The sequence below is a fragment of the Corvus cornix genome, chromosome 26, assembly GCF_000738735.6.
Source record: "Corvus cornix cornix isolate S_Up_H32 chromosome 26, ASM73873v5, whole genome shotgun sequence".
In the NCBI taxonomy this organism is placed as follows: Eukaryota; Metazoa; Chordata; class Aves; order Passeriformes; family Corvidae; genus Corvus; species Corvus cornix.
Window position 1 is genome coordinate 5,629,203 of NC_046354.1, and position 16,499 is coordinate 5,645,701.

At 63.0% G+C, this 16,499-nt stretch overlaps 2 protein-coding genes across 8 annotated transcripts in view; one reads left to right on the forward strand and one right to left on the reverse strand.

Moving 5' to 3' along the window:
* On the reverse strand, window positions 1-7,852 carry LOC104692573 (arginyl aminopeptidase). The gene is made up of 11 exons (XM_039565244.1): window positions 7,417-7,852; window positions 6,899-7,039; window positions 5,535-5,683; window positions 4,892-5,008; window positions 4,540-4,775; window positions 3,652-3,765; window positions 3,300-3,412; window positions 2,855-2,963; window positions 2,024-2,248; window positions 1,283-1,425; window positions 1-263 (listed from the first exon to the last, which is right to left on the reverse strand). Exons 1-11 carry the CDS (start codon window positions 7,834-7,836, stop codon window positions 99-101), a joined length of 1,932 nt encoding a protein of 643 aa, XP_039421178.1. The 5' UTR covers window positions 7,837-7,852; the 3' UTR covers window positions 1-98.
* Window positions 7,853-9,338: 1,486 nt separating this feature from the next.
* The window catches only part of NAV1 (neuron navigator 1), a 74,350-nt gene continuing 67,189 nt past the window's right edge, over window positions 9,339-16,499 (forward strand). For all 7 annotated transcript variants that reach the window (XM_039565204.1, XM_039565206.1, XM_039565208.1 and 4 more), the window contains exon 1: window positions 9,339-9,387. The gene's annotated coding sequence lies outside the window, so the exon portion shown is untranslated. The remainder of the gene's footprint in view (window positions 9,388-16,499) is intronic.

The following is a 16,499-nucleotide window of genomic DNA, read 5'->3' on the forward strand; positions in this document are numbered from 1 at the left end:
AAAAATTACACATTTTAATAAGGAAATGTGCAGTGCGAGGGACGCACCGAGGTCCTGCCAGCAGGAGCACCGGCGGAGGGAGCAGAGCCCGGGCTGCCTCACGCCTCAGCTTCCGCCAAGCCCAGGATCTTCTTGACGTAGTTCTGGACGTTGACGTGGAGCTGGGGGGCCGTGGCAGAGAAGGTCTCCATGGCCAGGGCCCGTGTGGCCTCGGAGCCGCCCCACATGGCGCGGTACAGGGGCAGCGTGTACTTCTGCTTGCCCTGCGGAGACACAGCGGGTCACCGCCCAGACTCCGCCCGGCCCCAGCGGCGACGCCCCCCATTCCCCGTCCCCAGCATGATGCCTCCAGCATCGCCCTGCTCTTAGCCAGGCACAGAGCACATGGGAATGGCACAGGCTGGGGCATGTTGCCGTGGGCAGCCCTTGGCACTGCAGCACCTGGAGAGGGGAGAACACCTGGACCTTGGAGAAGGAGCAGACCCTGATAAGTTCATGAAGTTCAACAAGGCCAAGTGCAGGGTCCTGCACCTGGGTCTGTACAGGATGGATGGAGGGATGGAGAGCAGCCCTTCAGAGAAGGACTTAGGTGACAAATTGGACAGGACCTGGCCATGTGCTCTCCCAGCCTGGAAAGCCAACTGTGTCCTAGGCTCATCCCCAGTAGTGGGGGCAGCAGGTGAGGGGGAGATTCTGCCCTCTCCTCTGCTCCCGTAAGACCCCAACACTGGAGCACTGCGTCCAGCTTGGGAGTCTCCAGCACATGGACAGAGCAGGTCCAGAGGAGTCCATGGAGATGCTCCGAGGGCTGGAGCCTCTCTGCTCTGGAGCCAGGCTGGGAGAGCTGGGGGTGTTCACCTGGAGAAGAAAAGGCTCCAAGGAGACCTTAGAGGCCCTTCCAATGCCAAGAGAGCTGGAGAGGGACTTAGGAGTGACAGCACAAGGGGGAATGGCTTCCCACTGCCAGAGGGCAGGGTTAGATGGGATATTGAGAAGAAATTCTTCCCTGTGAGGGTGGTGAGGCCCTGGCACATCCCTGGAAGTGTTCAAGGCCAAGTTGGAAGGGGCTTGGAGCAACCTGGGATAGTGGAAGGTGTCCCTGCCCAATGCAGGGGGTGGAATAAGATGAGCTTTAAGGTCCCTTCCAACCCAAACCATCCTGTGGGATTATCAAAAGCAAGAGCCAACCCCTGTCTCTCTGGCACTGAAGGCCCTGTGCCCCATGCCCTTCCCTCCCCACTGGCATGCTGCTGGGCACAGCCACCACTGCTCAGGGACAAACCTGGCTGTGCAGGAAGTCCTTGACTTTGCTGTACTCTGCCTCCAGGTTGTTCTTGAGGACGATCTGGCACCAGCGCAGTCGCAGCTCAGCGTTCTGGGACGCGGAGATCTTGGGGTACATCTTGCTGAGCCTTTTCACATTGCCTGTGAGAGGGGAGTGGTCACCATCCCCCAGGGGCTGTGACCCAGCTCCCAGCCCTTGCTCCCAGAGAACCCTGTGAGTCCATCCCAGCTGTGCTGCGAGTTCTCTGGGATCCTCCCAGCCTCGGGTCAGCCCTGGCCCCTGCCCAAGCACCCTCCACCCCCAGCTCTGGAGCACCCCAGGTACTTGCTGGCTCTGGGCAGGACAGTGCCTGTGTTGGGCCTTCCAGGCTGGGCAGCCCTGCAGGGCCACGTGCTGGTGGCTTGGGGTGCCAGCACAAAGTGGGGGGAGATTCCTCAGCAAAGAGGGCAAGGAGAGTGGCAGTGACGTGGGGACACAACAGCCCAGCAGAGCCAGCCTGGGGACAGCAGGACTGCACATGTCCCCATAAATCCACGGACATGCTTCCCCTGGCTCTCCATCCCCCACCACACTGACCAAGGCCTCCCTGGCACCAGGACCCACAGAGAGGGGCTGATGGGCACACACCCGTGTGTCCCCCTGATGTGCCCTCAGGTCCCCAGCCAACTGGCTGGACTGGGGCATGTCACCCTGTGTCTCCTCTGGGCACCAGAGCCCTGGGAGTGACCTGGCACTCACCTTCAGGCAGAGGGGATTTCTGCAGGACCTGATCCAGGAAATAGACCAGCTGGTACGTCCTCCAGCCCGTGATGTCCACGGCTTCGATCGCCTCCATGTTCAAGCCGTCGGCTGCCCAGAGCTCTGCCAGCTCATCCGCTGGTCTCATCAGCTGCTGCCCCGGTGACAGGTCAGGCAGGTAGGGCGGCCAGCCCGGCGTGTTCAGCCAGCGGTCAAACTCAAACCCTGCAGCGAGGCAGGAGGGAGAGCTGGGAGCAGATCCCTGAGCCCCACACCAGGTGCTGCTGCCCAGACCTCCCACTGCCTTCTCCCAGTGCCACCAAACCTGCCCGAGGACAGTGACCACCACAAACTAATGGGGTGAGGCCGTTCAGACACACGGGCTCAGGGTGTGCTTGTGGGCAGCAGCCCCACCGCCACCCGCTCAGCGGGATGAGCTGGCTCCAGCAGGGAAAGCTCCTGCCAAGCCTGGATCTCCTGCAAGGCTGGGCCAAGCCCAGAGTGCTGGCTGGGCCTGATCCCAGTGCTCACCAGACTCACCAGGCTGAGTCATGGACACCCTATGAAACAGCACCCAAGTGCAGAGCAGGGACTGGGTTTGGATGGAAAAAAATCAGGCTGAGCCAGCACGTGCCCAAGCCTGGGCCTGATCCCAGCTGGCCACTGCCGTGCCTCCTCCGACAGAGCCGGGCCAGCAGCAGCAGCATCTCCAGTAAAACACACAAACCCATGTGCAAAGGCTCCGGGGGATATGGGTGGCTCTGACACCTGTGGGTGCGGGGCTGCGAAGTGGCAGCCCCTGTTCCCTGGCCAGGATGGTGCTGTGCTGACCTGGGATGGAGTCCACGCCTTTCTCCTTCAGCTCCGGGAAGTACTCCAGGAAGAACCCGAGGGTGTCATCTGCAGTGATGCTCTGGAACTTGAACCTGTTCACGTAGGCCTGCGGGGACAGATGGGGCTGGTGCCAGACGCTGTCACCCCAGCAGTGCTGCCCAGCCCTCTGTGTGCTCCACCTCATGGGGGAACCCATTCCAGCCCCTGTTCCCTCCAGGGGCTGCCCAGACCCCTGCATCCCCAGGGATACCCCTCAACATTCCCAGCACCTGCTGCTAGCACAAGGCTATGCTCTGCCCTCATCTTATTTCCCTATTAACATTCCTGTTTCCCACCTCTTCTTCCTCTCCCCAGCCACCTTCTCATCCTGTCCTTCCCAGGGTGCTGCTGTGCCCCAGCCTCCTGCCATGGCATTTTGGATAACTTTGCAGCTCACACTCACCTGGAGGAAGGCATCAAACTTGCTCTGATTGCCCACAAGATGAGCCAAGTAGCTAACGAAGCAGTACCCCTTCTCGTAGGGCGTTTCATTGTACGTGTCATCGGGATTGACACCTAGAAAAAGGCAAAACCCTCAGAAACCCCCTGCCCATCTGCAAAACAAGACAGCCCTCGTGTGCACCGAGATTCCCCCTTCTGTGCTGGGCGCAGCCCATCCCATCCCTCCTGCAGCCAGCGTCTCTCCCTGGTCCATCACCCGTGCTGGTGTTATTGCCAGCCATGGGACAGCCCAACTCCCCCCAGCCCGCCCGCCACTGTCCCGCTCCCCTGGAGCCCAGGGACACCCCACAGACCTGGCTCGATCACCACCCGCAGCTTGTTGAGCGGGTGGTCCTCCCCCGTGGCGTCCATGTGCTGGCGCAGGAGGGCCCTTCCCGTGGCAGCCTCCAGGCAGGTGTAGGGCAAACCTGGGCAGAGACAAGCGGAGGCGTTCGGGGAGCCCGGCCAGACCCCTGCGCACTGCGGGCACAGCGGGCACTGCGACGGGAGAGGAACAGCACCAGCAACAGCATCAGAGCTGGGAGAGCAGGGAACCAACACAAGTGGAGTTGGGATGGCAGAGCTGCAGGGAGGAATGGGCAACCCAGCCCCGGACAGCGAGAGATTTTTAGAGCCACTTCAATTCATATGGATGCAGTAAATGGTGCTGGGAGAACACAAGCTTCTGGACAGGACTGTGTATCCAGGGGAGAGCTGCAGAAGGGTGAGGAAGATGAGGCTGGCCAAGGGCAGTGCTCAGATTCCTGGCAGGGGTTCCATCTCAGAGCAAAGGCTACCAGAAATCACAGACTGGTTTGGGCTAGAAGGAAAATTACACATCATCCTGTTCCACCCTCTGCCATGAGCAGGGACACCTTCCACTAGGCCAGGTGGCTCCGAGCCCCATCCAACCTGGCCTTGGACATTTCCAGGGATGGGGCAGCCACAGCTTCTCTGAGCAACCTGTGCCAGTGCCTCCCCAAACTCACAGTATCTAATCTAAACCTACTCTTTTTCAGTTTACAGAACCCCACAGGGCCTTGCAGTTGCTGCCCTTCACCTCTTCTGAGATGCAGCGCCGGCTCCATCCCCACCGGCACTCGGAGGGACGCGCTGAGCTGTGGGACACAGACCCCAGACCCACAGAGGGCTCAGCACCCGTGCAAGGGCTCAGCACCCCACAGCCAGGCACGGCCACGCACCGTAGACCTCGGTGGAGATGCGCCTCTGGGCGTACATGGTGAAGCCCTCGTTCAGCCAGAACTCGCCCCACGTGGCATTGGTGACCAAGTTGCCAAACCAGCTGTGGGAGATCTCGTGGATGATGACGTCCACCAAGGAGCGGTCCCCGGCCAGCAGGCACGGCGTGACGAAGGTGAGGCAGGGGTTCTCCATGCCACCAAAGGGGAAGGAGGGAGGCATGAACAGGATGTCGTACCTGCCAGGGAAGGCTGGGCTCAGACCCCACTCCTCCTGCAGATGGGGCTGGGGACGGAAGGAAACTCTCTCCCTGCCCCTGGGGAACCAGATCCTTCAGGAACCTTCCAGCCATACCTGCCCCAAACATAAGGTCCAAAGAGTTTCTCTCCAACCACCAGGAACTCCTCAATCACCCCATCGTACTCCTTCTTGGCAGCCTCGATCAGGCAGGGCTCGGCCCAGACGCGGCTCCTGGCCAAGCACAGAGAAGTTTAACCATTAGGGAACTTTCACCTTGTTGCCTCATCAGACAGAAATTGCACAGGTTTATTCCACAGTAAAATAAAACCCTGCTGATAAGGCATCTAAAGAGGCCAATAGTGCAAACTTCTGTGATTTCTTTCCTTGTCTGAATGTCAAAGGGCTTTTATATGGCTGCAGTGGCAGCCAAGAACTCAAGAAAGCACCAGTCTGTGAGGAAATGTGGGACCCTCCGTGCACAGTGACCCACTGCCCTCATTCACATGAGGGGTGACATGAGCAGAGCTAGGGACCCTCCTGAAGGTGAGGGGACACAGCACCAAGGCTCCTTCTCCCTCTCCAATTCGAGAAGGACCCTCATCCCATGAGCCCACAACCTGGTGACACAGACAGGGACTGACTGTGACAGTGTCTCTGCTCTCCAGAGCCCTGTGGAGCAGGGAGAGGCAGGAGGTGGCTGCCACAGGAGCTTCACCATGCAGCTCCCACAGCTCTGGAACCTTCCTGAGCCCCTTACCTTGGGCCAACATCAGCAGACACAATGTCCCCAACAACCAGAGCAATCAGGTAGGAGGGGATTGGCTGGGACATCTTGAATACAAAGGTGTTGTCCTTCTGCTTCTCCCAGCTCGTGGCACTCATCACAGCCATGAAGCCCTCAGGGACCTGAACATGTGGATAAAAACATGCATTAGATCCATGGTGTACACAATGGGAGGCCAGCTAAGCCAGCTGGGACGCCACAATGTCTGATGGCAAATGCATCCCAGCCTGAAGGTGCCGGGGCCGTGGGCACTGCAGGCTGTGGGGAGGAGAGCAGAGCAGCAACACCCCGAGCTCCCACTCGGGATCCCAGTTGCATCTCTGCAATACTAGGATACCTGGAGCTGCCCCAGGTGCTCCTGGAGCTACCAGGAGATAAGGAAATGCTGGAGCTGCAGGTGTGGAAGGGCAGAGGATGCAGATCCCTCAGCCACTGGCTCCCCTCCCAATTCTTGCACAACAACTCATTTTTCCTGTTCCCAAGCCAACACTGAACCCATGGCCAATCCACCAGCCTGGGCTGAGCCCAGAGAGACTGATCCAGTGTCCCCATCCCAAACACAGTGGGCCCCATGGTGCCCCAGGGAATACGGTTTCCTTGGTACAGAGCATCACCCCAGAGCTCAGTAACAGCCCCATCTCCTGGGAAAGCAAAATAAATCAATCCCGGCATCACCAGCTGATGCCACCATGTGCCACTGGCACCAGCTTGGTGTCACACCAGTAAGCAGCTCCCCTTGCCCCCAGCAGGCTGGCACGCTGCGGCGGCCCAGTGCCGGTGCCCACACGCAGACAAGGGGGGAATCTGGATTATTTAGTGCCATCTTTGGGGATTAGCAGCTGCTCCTTCCTGGAAGTTTGGCAGCCCCAGAACTGCCACCAGGACACAGCATGGCCCAGCATCACCACCCTCCTCCAGCTGTTTCCCCCCAAACTCAGCTCCTCCTGCTACAAATGCCAGGAGCTCTGGGCAGGACAGCCAGGCCAGCGCATGCACCCGCTCCCGGGCACCAGCACTGCAATCCCTGCCCTCTGGCAGTGGAAAGCCATTGCTCCTTGTCCCATCACTCCAGATCCTTGTCCAAAGTCCCTCTCCAGCTCTCTTGGAGCCCCTTTAAGCACTGAAAGGGGCTCACAGGTCTCCTTGGAGCCTTCTCTTCTCCAGGTGAGCACCCGCAGCTCTCCCAGCCTGGCTCCAGAGCAGAGGTGCTCCAGCCCTTGGATCATCTCCATGGCCTCCTCTGGACTTTCTTTCCCAGCAAACTTTGTACTCATGGAGGGTTTTGCACCCACGGGGTGGGAGAGAATGGCTGGGGCAGCTCCTGGGGCTCTGCTTACCTTCACAGTGGCTGAGTAGGTGAACTTGACTGAGGGGGTGTCAAAGCAGGGGAAGAAGGACCTGTTGAGGACGGCCTGGCCCTGTGTGTACATGTAGGGCTTCTGCTTCCCCGCCGTCTGCTCAGGGGACAGCCAGCACACCTGGGGAAGGAACAAGACCCCAGTGAGGGGCTGCTTGACCACAGCTGCTCCCTGAACAGGGAGCTGGGGAGGGGCTCCTCACCCGGGGGTGCTCTGCCCACCCCAGGCCTGGTGTCCCCTGGTTCCCCCCGCAGCTCGCCCCGGGTCTGGTGGCCCCCAATCCACACCCAGTGTCCTCCCGGTCCTTGTGTCTCACCGGGCCCGGCGTCCCTTCCATTCACCCGGTCACCCCTCGGGCTCGGTACTTCCTCGCCCCCCTCCTCCCTCCCCGGGCCCGATGTCCCCCAGTGTCCCCCGCCCATCCCGGGCCCGGTGTCTCCCAGGTGTCCTCCCGCGCCCTCCCGGGCCCGCTGTCCCCCCGGTGTCCCACCGCTCACCCCGGGCCCCTCGCCCGCCTCGTAGTCGATGAGGAGGGTGAGCAGCTGCCCGGCACGGGGCGCCTGGGGCAGGGTGATGTGCAGGGCGCTGCCATAGCTGGCGAAGGGCCGGCTCTCCACGGGCAGCGCCTGCCCGGCCGGGTCCCCGGGCCCGCCCGGCGGCGGCAGCAGCGCGGCGCGGCTCACGGCCAGCGCGGGGTGCGCGTCCAGCCGCAGCTCCGGCCCGCCCGCGTCCCGCTCGCACCGCAGCTCCAGCCGCGCTCGCCCGCGCAGCCGCCCCGCGCCCGCGGCCGCGAAGGACACGCGCAGGTCCAGGTGCAGGTGCCGCAGCGACCACGAGCCCGCGCTGCTGGCGGAGGCCGCGTCCCGCACCGGGGCCCTGTCCCGCACCGGGGCCGCGTCCTGCACTGGGGCCGCCATCGCCGCGCCGGGGCCGGAGCGGGGCCGGGCCGGGGGCGGGGCCGCGCCGGGGCGGGCGCGGGGCGGTCCCGGGAGCGGGGAACGGAGAGGCGGGGAATCCAGGGATGGGGGTGGAGGGGATCCATGGGGGAATCCGTCGGGGATCCATGGGTGGGGGGATGGAGGAGGCCCATGAGGAGATCCATGGGTGGGGAATGAAGAGAAATCTATGGGTGGGATCCATCGGGGATCCATGGGTGGGGAATGGAGGGGCATCTATGGGGTGGATCCATGGGTGGGGGATCCATGACGGGGGGATGGAGGGGACGTGGGATGGCATACATGTTACAGGCATGTAGGGGGATCTATGAGGGACCTATGGGGGTTCCAGAGAGAATTCAGGAGGAGGGAGGAATCCATGAGTTGGGCACAATCAAGAGAGATCTGGGGGAAATCGGGATGGGAGGAATTCGTTGAGGCGAAGTATCTAGGAGGATCTGTGGGCGGGGATCCATGTGGGGTCGGGGGAGGGGGGGGACGGCAGAATCCAGAGACTGGGAATCCATGGATCAAGGGAATTCATGGCGGGGCATCCCTGGACAGGAGGGTCAATAGGGATCCAAAACGGGATCCATTGCAGGGCTCATGTCGGGCTCCATGGGGAGAGGATGGGAGGGGGAGACCCAGCACAGGGGTCCGTGGGAAGATCCAGGGGGAACTCGAGGAAGGATATAGATACAGGTCCGTTGGAAGATCCAGCGCGGGCAGGTGTGTCCAGGGGTGGGGGATCCATGTGGGATCCGGGGAAATATACGGGGGATCCAGAGCGGGTCGAGATCCATGGGGAGGAGATCCAGAGCCGGGGGTGAGGTGGGGCAAAATCCAGCAGGGGAGTCAGGGTGGGATAGAGGGAGAGATCCATGCTGGGGGATCTGGGGAAGGGGGAGGTGGGGGTGGGGTGGGGGTGGATGGAGCGGGGTCCATGAGAAATTCGCGGGGGGAGTCCATGGGGGCTCCGGAGGGGTGCTTGGGGGCGGCAGTGTCAGGATCCATGGGGAGGGGATCAGGGATAACCCACCGAGGGGGCTCGTGGGGACATCCGAGGAGAGCCGAGGAGGGCTATCGAGAGGGATCCGTGGGGGATCCACGGGGTCAGGGCGTCCATGTGGGATCCATGAGAAATCCGAGGAGGGGATGTTCCGTGGGGGACTGGGGGGGGGTGTCCATGGGGTTTCCCCGGCTCAGGCTCCGGTGCCGGTTCCAGGTGCCGCGTCTCGGCAGCCGAGCGGCACCGGGGGCAGCGGGGACCGGGCGGGGCCGTCCCCAGGGACCGAGCGGGGCAGGGGCGGCCCCGCACCCGCCTGTCCGGGCCGGGGAACCGGGGGCCGGGGGCTGGGGGCCGGGGCGGGCACCCCGGGCGGCCGGAGCGGCGGGGCCGGGCACGGGCCTGCGCGACTCCTCCCCCGGCCGCCGGGCCGGCCCGCGCGGGTCCCCGGCCGCGCTGTCACTCCGCGAGCGGCGGCGGCTCCGGGCGCTGCCCGCGGGGCCGCGCGGGACGGGGCGCAGCGAGCGGTGAGCGGGGCACCGGGATCGGGGCCGTGGGGCACTTCCCCGTGGGAGCGGGGAGACTCGGGAGACACCCCGGTGGGAGCGGGGGTGATGAGGGACATCCTGCGTGGTGGCCCGGGAAGGCACAAGGGGCACCCCGGTGGAGACAGGCTCTGATATGGAACACCCCGACAGGGACTGGTGGTGACATTCGGGGACACATCAGCTGGGTCATCCTGCGGGGATCGGCGTTGACAGAGGGGACAACGGGTGGCGATGGAGGACGCCCCGTCAGGGGCCGGCTAGACACGGTGGGGGCTGCAGATGATGGGGAACACCCTGTTGAGGACCGAGGTGATGGGGTCATGCTGTGGGGAACAGCGGTGACACGAGAGACATGCTGGCAGTGTCCGGGGAGCACAGGCAGCAGCTGTAGGGGTTGGCACAGCCTGACACTCGGGGCAGCTCCGCGTCCCCTCTACTGTCTCCCCCAATGTCCCCACCTCTCTACAGAGACCCTGTTTCAAGCAGTGGGAGCTGCAGCGTGACCGGGCTGGCAAATTCCTGTGTCCCAGTGCCCGCGGTGTCCCCTGGACACCCCCAATTCCTGTCCCCGGCAGAGGAGGGCTGCAGGAAGACGCTGTGGTGCCTCCCCAGTTCAGTCCTGGGGAGCACAGAATGGCCAACAAAGGGTGACGGGGGAAACTGAGGCACGGGGACTGTCGAAAATGTGTGTCCTGCTTTCCGCACAGGCAGAGCGGGTCGGTGCTGGCAGATCATGGCATCTGCCCTCATTTTTGACATTGGAAGGTGCTTCCAGGCTGTAGGCATCCATGGGTGCTTCCCATGGGGATCCTCCACCACCTGGGGTGAAGGAGCCATCCCCACACTCCTTGGAGCTGGGAATGTTGCAGCCAAACCGCGATGGCGCAGGACAGAGGGAAAACTTTGAGACGACTTCATCTCAGGCCGTGCCCCCATGGGACGTGGAGGTGCCGTCACCCTGTGCGAGGGAAGCGGAGAAGACCCGCCGAGTGCATGTGCCAGGACGACTCTTTTCCTGGATTTCACCTAGGAAAAAAACAACTGGGAGGGGAGCCAGGGAGTCTGGGTGTGCCGGGATGCCAGGCCTGCAGCCGGCCCTGCTGGATACCCGCGACTGCCCAGAGCGGGCGAGACCCCGTGCAGGCAGGGGTTGCCCATGGGTTTTTGGGGTGCTGCCTGCGTTCCCCGAGGCTTTGCCGTCGCTGCCGTGCCATTATCCCCGGTGCCGGAGAGGGTCCGTGTGCTCCCAAGGGGGTCACAGGGGTGGGGGCGCTCCCCGCCCCCCGCAGCAGCGTGTGTTGGTGTCTGTGGTGTTGGAAGGAGGGGCTGGACCCCCCCATTTTCACAGCCGGGGGAGCTGAGTCAGGAAATCCCGGCTGGCCCGGCCGGATCCTGGCTGAGTCATTTCGCAGGCGCTGAGTAAGTGCCCGTGCCGGGGGTGCAGGGCTCCCGCGCCTCGGGGGGGGCAGGGGCTGCCCGCACATGTCCCGGCAGTGCCCCTGGCCCTGGACCTGGCCTCGGGTCGCTCCCAGCCCTGCCAGCCCCGTGCCTCAGTTTCCCCCCAACGTTTTCCTAGGACTGGATGAGACAGAAGGCTCCTGGGACGTGGACGTGTCACACAGCCCGGCACAGGAGCTGGCTCTGAAAGGCCAGGGAGAGGGAAAACAGGCTGGGATGGGGAGCATGGGACTGAGTGAGCTCTGGCGCTCACTGGGAGGAGAATGGTATCCCCAAGGCAGGATTTGGCATCCTCCTTCTGGTAAAAGGGGTCTCCAGTCTTGCTGTGTTGAGGGGGGGCTGGCTTTGAGGAGAGGAATGAGGGTGAAGAAAGGATAGGGATGAGAACTGGGATGGGAACTAAGATCGGAATGGGGACAGGGATGGGGATAGGGAAGGGGTGGGGAAGAGATGAGATGAGATGAGATGAGATATGAGATGAGGATAGGGATGGGGTGAGGATAGGGACAGGATGGGATGAGATGGGGGTGAGGACAGGAATAGGATGGGAACAGGGATGAGGCTGACAGGGCTGGAGCAGAGCTTGGGGTGCATGTGGGGACGTGGAGGGAATCAGGCTGGCCCCACTGGCAGCAGGATGTAAATAACCTGCCAGGACACGAGGTTTTTTTCCTGCTGCCCCCCCCCATGCTGCAGCCCCACGGACAGGAAAAAGGTGTTTCCGGCTGCGGATGGGAGCGGGGCCCCAGGCCTGGAGCGGGATGCAGGGCCTGGGCTGTGGACAGGGGGATCAGGTGATGCCCCTGGGCTGGATCTTGGGGTGCAGCCACTGATCCCATGGCTGCTGGGACCCTGACCTTAGTGGGGCCACTGCAGCCCCCTGAGCCCTGGCTGGGCTGGTGGCGGGAGCCCCCGGCGCAGGCTGGCACCGCTGTGGGGACAGGACATGGTGCCACCAGGCCAGAGCACCCTGTCCTGTCCCCAGTGCCACCATCCAGGGCAGCTGCCAGGTGAGAATCTTGGGGACATGTTCCTCCTTTCTGGCTGGAGCAGGGTCCGTGTGGAGCTGGAGCGGGCACTGTGGGAGGTGAGTGCCTCTCCTTGCCCATGACCCTTGCAGAGCCACTTCTGCTCACTGACCAAGCCGGACGTCCCCTCACCTGCATGCGCTCCCTGGGGAGGTCTGGCATGCTCCAGCACCAGCAAAGTGCCTGGTCATCAGCCTGGGCTGGGGACATCAGTGTTGGATGGAAGTCCTCAGCATTTGTTCCCACCATGTGATCCTCCTCTGCCTTGCTGCTGGCAAATGGGTGACAGTCCCCCCTCACCTGTGTAGGGCATCCATTTGGTGGCAGTCAGGGCAGGGGCAGCACCCTCTGTCCTCCCACAGCCCTTTGTGCCCTGTGCAGTGGGAAAAACAGCAGTGACAGGGAGGGGGCAGCTGGGACCACACTGGCTCTGCCCACTGCCCTGTGTGTCCCCAGGGAAAGCCCAGCTCATGTCACCAGCCCGTCCTGGCTGGGCAGGATCAGTCCCCAAGACCTAACCAAGGCCAGAGGAGTGCCAGCCCCAGGAGTGCTCTGTGGCGAGCCAGGACCTGCTGGGGCAGTCAGTGGCACTGGTGGTGACGAGGCTGGTGGCAGTGCATGGGGAAACTGAGGCACAGGCTGCAGGCAGGTGGCACATTGCCAACACCTGTGGGAACTCCTCAAATGCTCCAGGTGACAGATCAGCCTGTCCCAGCAGGCTCTGGTGGCTTCCCTGGTGCATTTGCTGGCACAACCCGAGCCCTGCTCATTAGCAAGTGACCTCTAATGAGCTTTGCCCAGTTGTGCTGCAGGGTCGGGGTGGTGCTATGGACATCGGGCACTGCTGTGGATTGACCGCCTAGATCTGGAGGTGCTTGGGGGGAGAGGGGCTGGAGGATCCTCTGGCTTGTGGCACCCCAACCACCATCACAGGAAGTTACAAAAATTGGGGAGAGCAAGATTTTCATTAACCAGGGTGGGGGGAGGTCCTGGATGAGTGGCCCAGGGAGGGTTCGAAGCTCTGCTCTGTCCTAGGGGGTCGTGGTGGGGTAGGAGCTGGGGTGAAGCTGTCTCTGGCTGTGGGACTTGGTCCCCGTGCACTTCTCTGAGCTTGTCTGGTCAATGCCCCAACCCGGCCCCAAATCACCTGTGGCACCATCCCTGCCCTCGGGACTTTTATGAGGGGCTCCGGGTCACCCTATCTGGGTGCTGGGTTGCCATAAGTTTCATTGTGGGATCACATCCTGCGAGTCCCCTTCCTCAAGGGCTCAGCAGCAGGTCCTGGTGCCACTCTGACCCCTGCCCTGCTGCCACCCTGCCGGCACTGGGGATTGGAGTGCCCCAAGGCATCGCCCGCGGAGGGGACAGGTGGGGACAAGCCACCCATGCCCGGGGCCGGCTGGGGCAGTGGGTCTGGTGTCCTGGCATCCTCTTAGTGCCGGCGTGGGGCAATCGGGTGCCGAAGGTCTCGGCTGTGCTGCGGGGAGCGGGTCTGGAGTGGGAGCCAGCGCTCGAGCTAACGCCTCCCGCTGTTTGCCTGAATTCCCTGGATTCCCCTGCTCTCGTGGAGGAGCGGAGGTGGAAGCTCGGGGAACTGGGTTTGTGCTCGTTCTCCGCTCTCATCCTCAGATCGCATTCAAGGCCCGTGCGGATGCGGCCGGGCGGCGCCGCCTCCGGCAGCGGAAACTCCCCCTGAGCAGGGCAGGGCGATAAGTCACGACTTCTCCTCCACTCCTTCTCCCCCGCCTTCCCTTCTCCTCGCCCCTCTGGGCTCTGCAACCCCTCCTCACCCCGTGCTGGGGCGTCCATGCCAGGGGATGTGCAGTGTGGGGTGGGCGAGGGAAGGCAGGGCTGCTCGCTGCGGGCCGGCAGGATGCTCAAGGGATAATTCAGGGATACTGAAGGGATGTTTGAGGGATGCTTGGGCTCCCCTCTGGGAAAGCCAGGCATCCTCCAGATGCATCCTTTGGAGGGAGGAGGTTTAACTTTAGGTGTAAGAGGGTCGTGGGACTGGAGCTGCTCCCTGTGCTGGGGCTGGTGAGGGGTATTGGGGCCAGGGAGGGCATTGCCAGTCCCTGCCAAGCTCATCCAGCCTCATGTATTAAGTGACAGTCCTCAACTCCCTTGGGACATTGGCATCGTGGGCACACTTGGAGTTGTTCTGATAAACCCTGGGGATGTGGATCCCTCTGGAGTGGTGACTGTTGCAACATCCCCCCCCCCCCCCCCCCCCCCCGCCCCCCGCCGCCTCCAGAGCGAGCAGGGAGGTGTTTGCCAACAGCCACTGAGGATTTACAGCTCACTGGAAAATCCACTCATCCCATTAAGGGCTCCCTGTGGCTTTTGCTTTCCATTGCAAATACCTGGTTATCCCAAGGGAAACCCCCTTTGGGTGCCAGTGGGTGTGTGGGGCTCTCGGGGAAAACCCCCTGGAAGAGTCCAGGCTGCAAGAGCGGCTTCATTTATTACAGGAGGGATTAAGGGAGACTCGTCTCACTTGGCCAGGTAAGACCAGCCAGGGCAGTTTAGCTCATGGTGGGAATGGTCCGTGGTGGGAATGGCCAGCACTGGGGCAGGGATTGAGGGGTTCCATTTGGAATTGGATGCATGAGTTGACTTTCATTCATTCGGTTCATCACCCAAAGTAGATTCAGCATCTAAAACCACCCCAATTTGGAGCTCAGCTATGATGATGGCATGTCCTCAGCTCTGTGTGTCTGCTCTTGGGGTTTAACCTCCCACTTTGCTGACACACCTTGTTGCTGTGTCCCTAGTGATAACCATCCTATGCTCCCAGTGGCATTTTTAAATCCTTAACCTGCTTTAGGGGAAAAAAAAAGCCTTTTTGAGTACCCGCATGACTCTGCTCTGCCTGCTGTGTGTTGAGAGAGCCGAGTGTTGGAGGGAGCCAACAGGCAGTGAGGGTCTCACCAGGGAGCACTGGGGGTGCCGGGGATGCGTTGCCGGTGCCAGGATGGGGGGACAAGCCCAGCTGCCCCCTCGACCATTCCGACCACCCAGCACTCACGTACGCCTGCGAAGGCGACAGCATCTGCTGAGTTAATGTGTTTTGCAGCCCTGCTGTGCAGCTGCCTCTCCCCGCCACCCCAGCAGCCAAGCCAAAATCCGTCAGGGGCTTCCAGGTTTCATGGGTCGAGGACCGGGGGGGCCGTTTCCGCACAGCGGCGGCGAATGCAGACACTGCGACATCTGGTCTTGCTCAAAATTCTTGGGAGCAAAGGGCCAGGTGTGTGATGCCGCGGGAACACAGGGCTAAATAAATGATGCAGCCGGCTCCACGGAGTTTTGGCCCAGACAAGAGTTCAGCTGAACGTCACCAGAGCTGTGGGACAGCTCCTGGCCCAGGGCTTGAGCCGGCACTGGGAGATCCTTGGCCCCGTGGCAGCTCTGAGGTTCTGGGAAGATTTTGGGCTGGTGTTGGGAGGTTTTGAAGCCCTCAGGATGCACAATAGGAGTTGTATTTTGGCTGTGGTGCTGGATGCTGGAGAGACCCCAGGCTCTGCCGTGTCCAGTGGTGGCTCTTGTGCTGGAGGAGGCGTCCACAGGGCTACCGACGGCTTTATGGCTCTTCTCGCCACATAGCACGGGGTGAGCGGGAGGGCCGAGGAGAGTGGGAGGCCCTCAGCCACAACCCAAACCTTCCCAGCTGACCCTTCACTGCAGGGGTATCTGGAGAGGGTTCGGTGGTGTGTCACCCCACGGGAGGACAGCCCAACCCTTTTCCCTATGGGTGCTTGGGACACCGGGAAATAACAGGCAGCGCTGCTGGAGGACAGATGGCACCAGGCACCGGACAGATGGCTCCGTCCCAGACAGGCAGCCGAGGGGCCGGGAGGCCGGGGGCCCCCGGCGCTGGGCTGGTCCCTGGGGAGTCGCTCTGCTGGCCCCCGGCTGGCGGCGGTGGCCCGAGGGGAACAGGCACCACCGGCCATAGGCGGTGCGGGCATTGCCGGCCCGGTGGGCACCGGGTTGGGGAGGGGACGGGCACGGGCTCGAGGGCGGGACACTCGTCCCGGGGGGGCTGCACCGGCTGGGGGAGGCGGTACCGGACCGAGGAGACTGACACCGGTCCGGGGGAAAAGGGTGACACCTTCTCAGGGGGTGGTACCCGGCGGAGGGGAGGGTGACAGCGGCTCGGGATGCGGTACCGGGTGGAGGTGACACCGGTCGGGGCGGGGGTGACACCGGCCCGGGGGGCGGTACCGGGGGGGCGGTGCCGCAGGCGGAGCTGTCCAGCACCGGCGTCTCCTGAACGTCCGCAGCGCCGGGGGCCGGGGACACCCCCGCTGCCCCCCGCCCCCGCCTCTGCCGGGCACCCCCGATATCCACCCGGCGGAGGGGACACACCTGCCCCGGGCCCCCGTGGCCCCGGCCTAGGAGCTGTCGCACCCGCCGGCAGGAAGCACGGCTGTGAGAGATCCCGAGGTGGGGACTGGCTGCGGGAACACGCAGGGGCCGCGGCGAACCGGGCTCCGTGTGGCCGGGATATCCCCGGGGAGAAGCCTTGGGCGTCGAGGACCCTTGCCCAGCCCTTCATACAGTCCCTCCAACAGACCCTCACACAGCCCCTTGCACAGAGGCCCG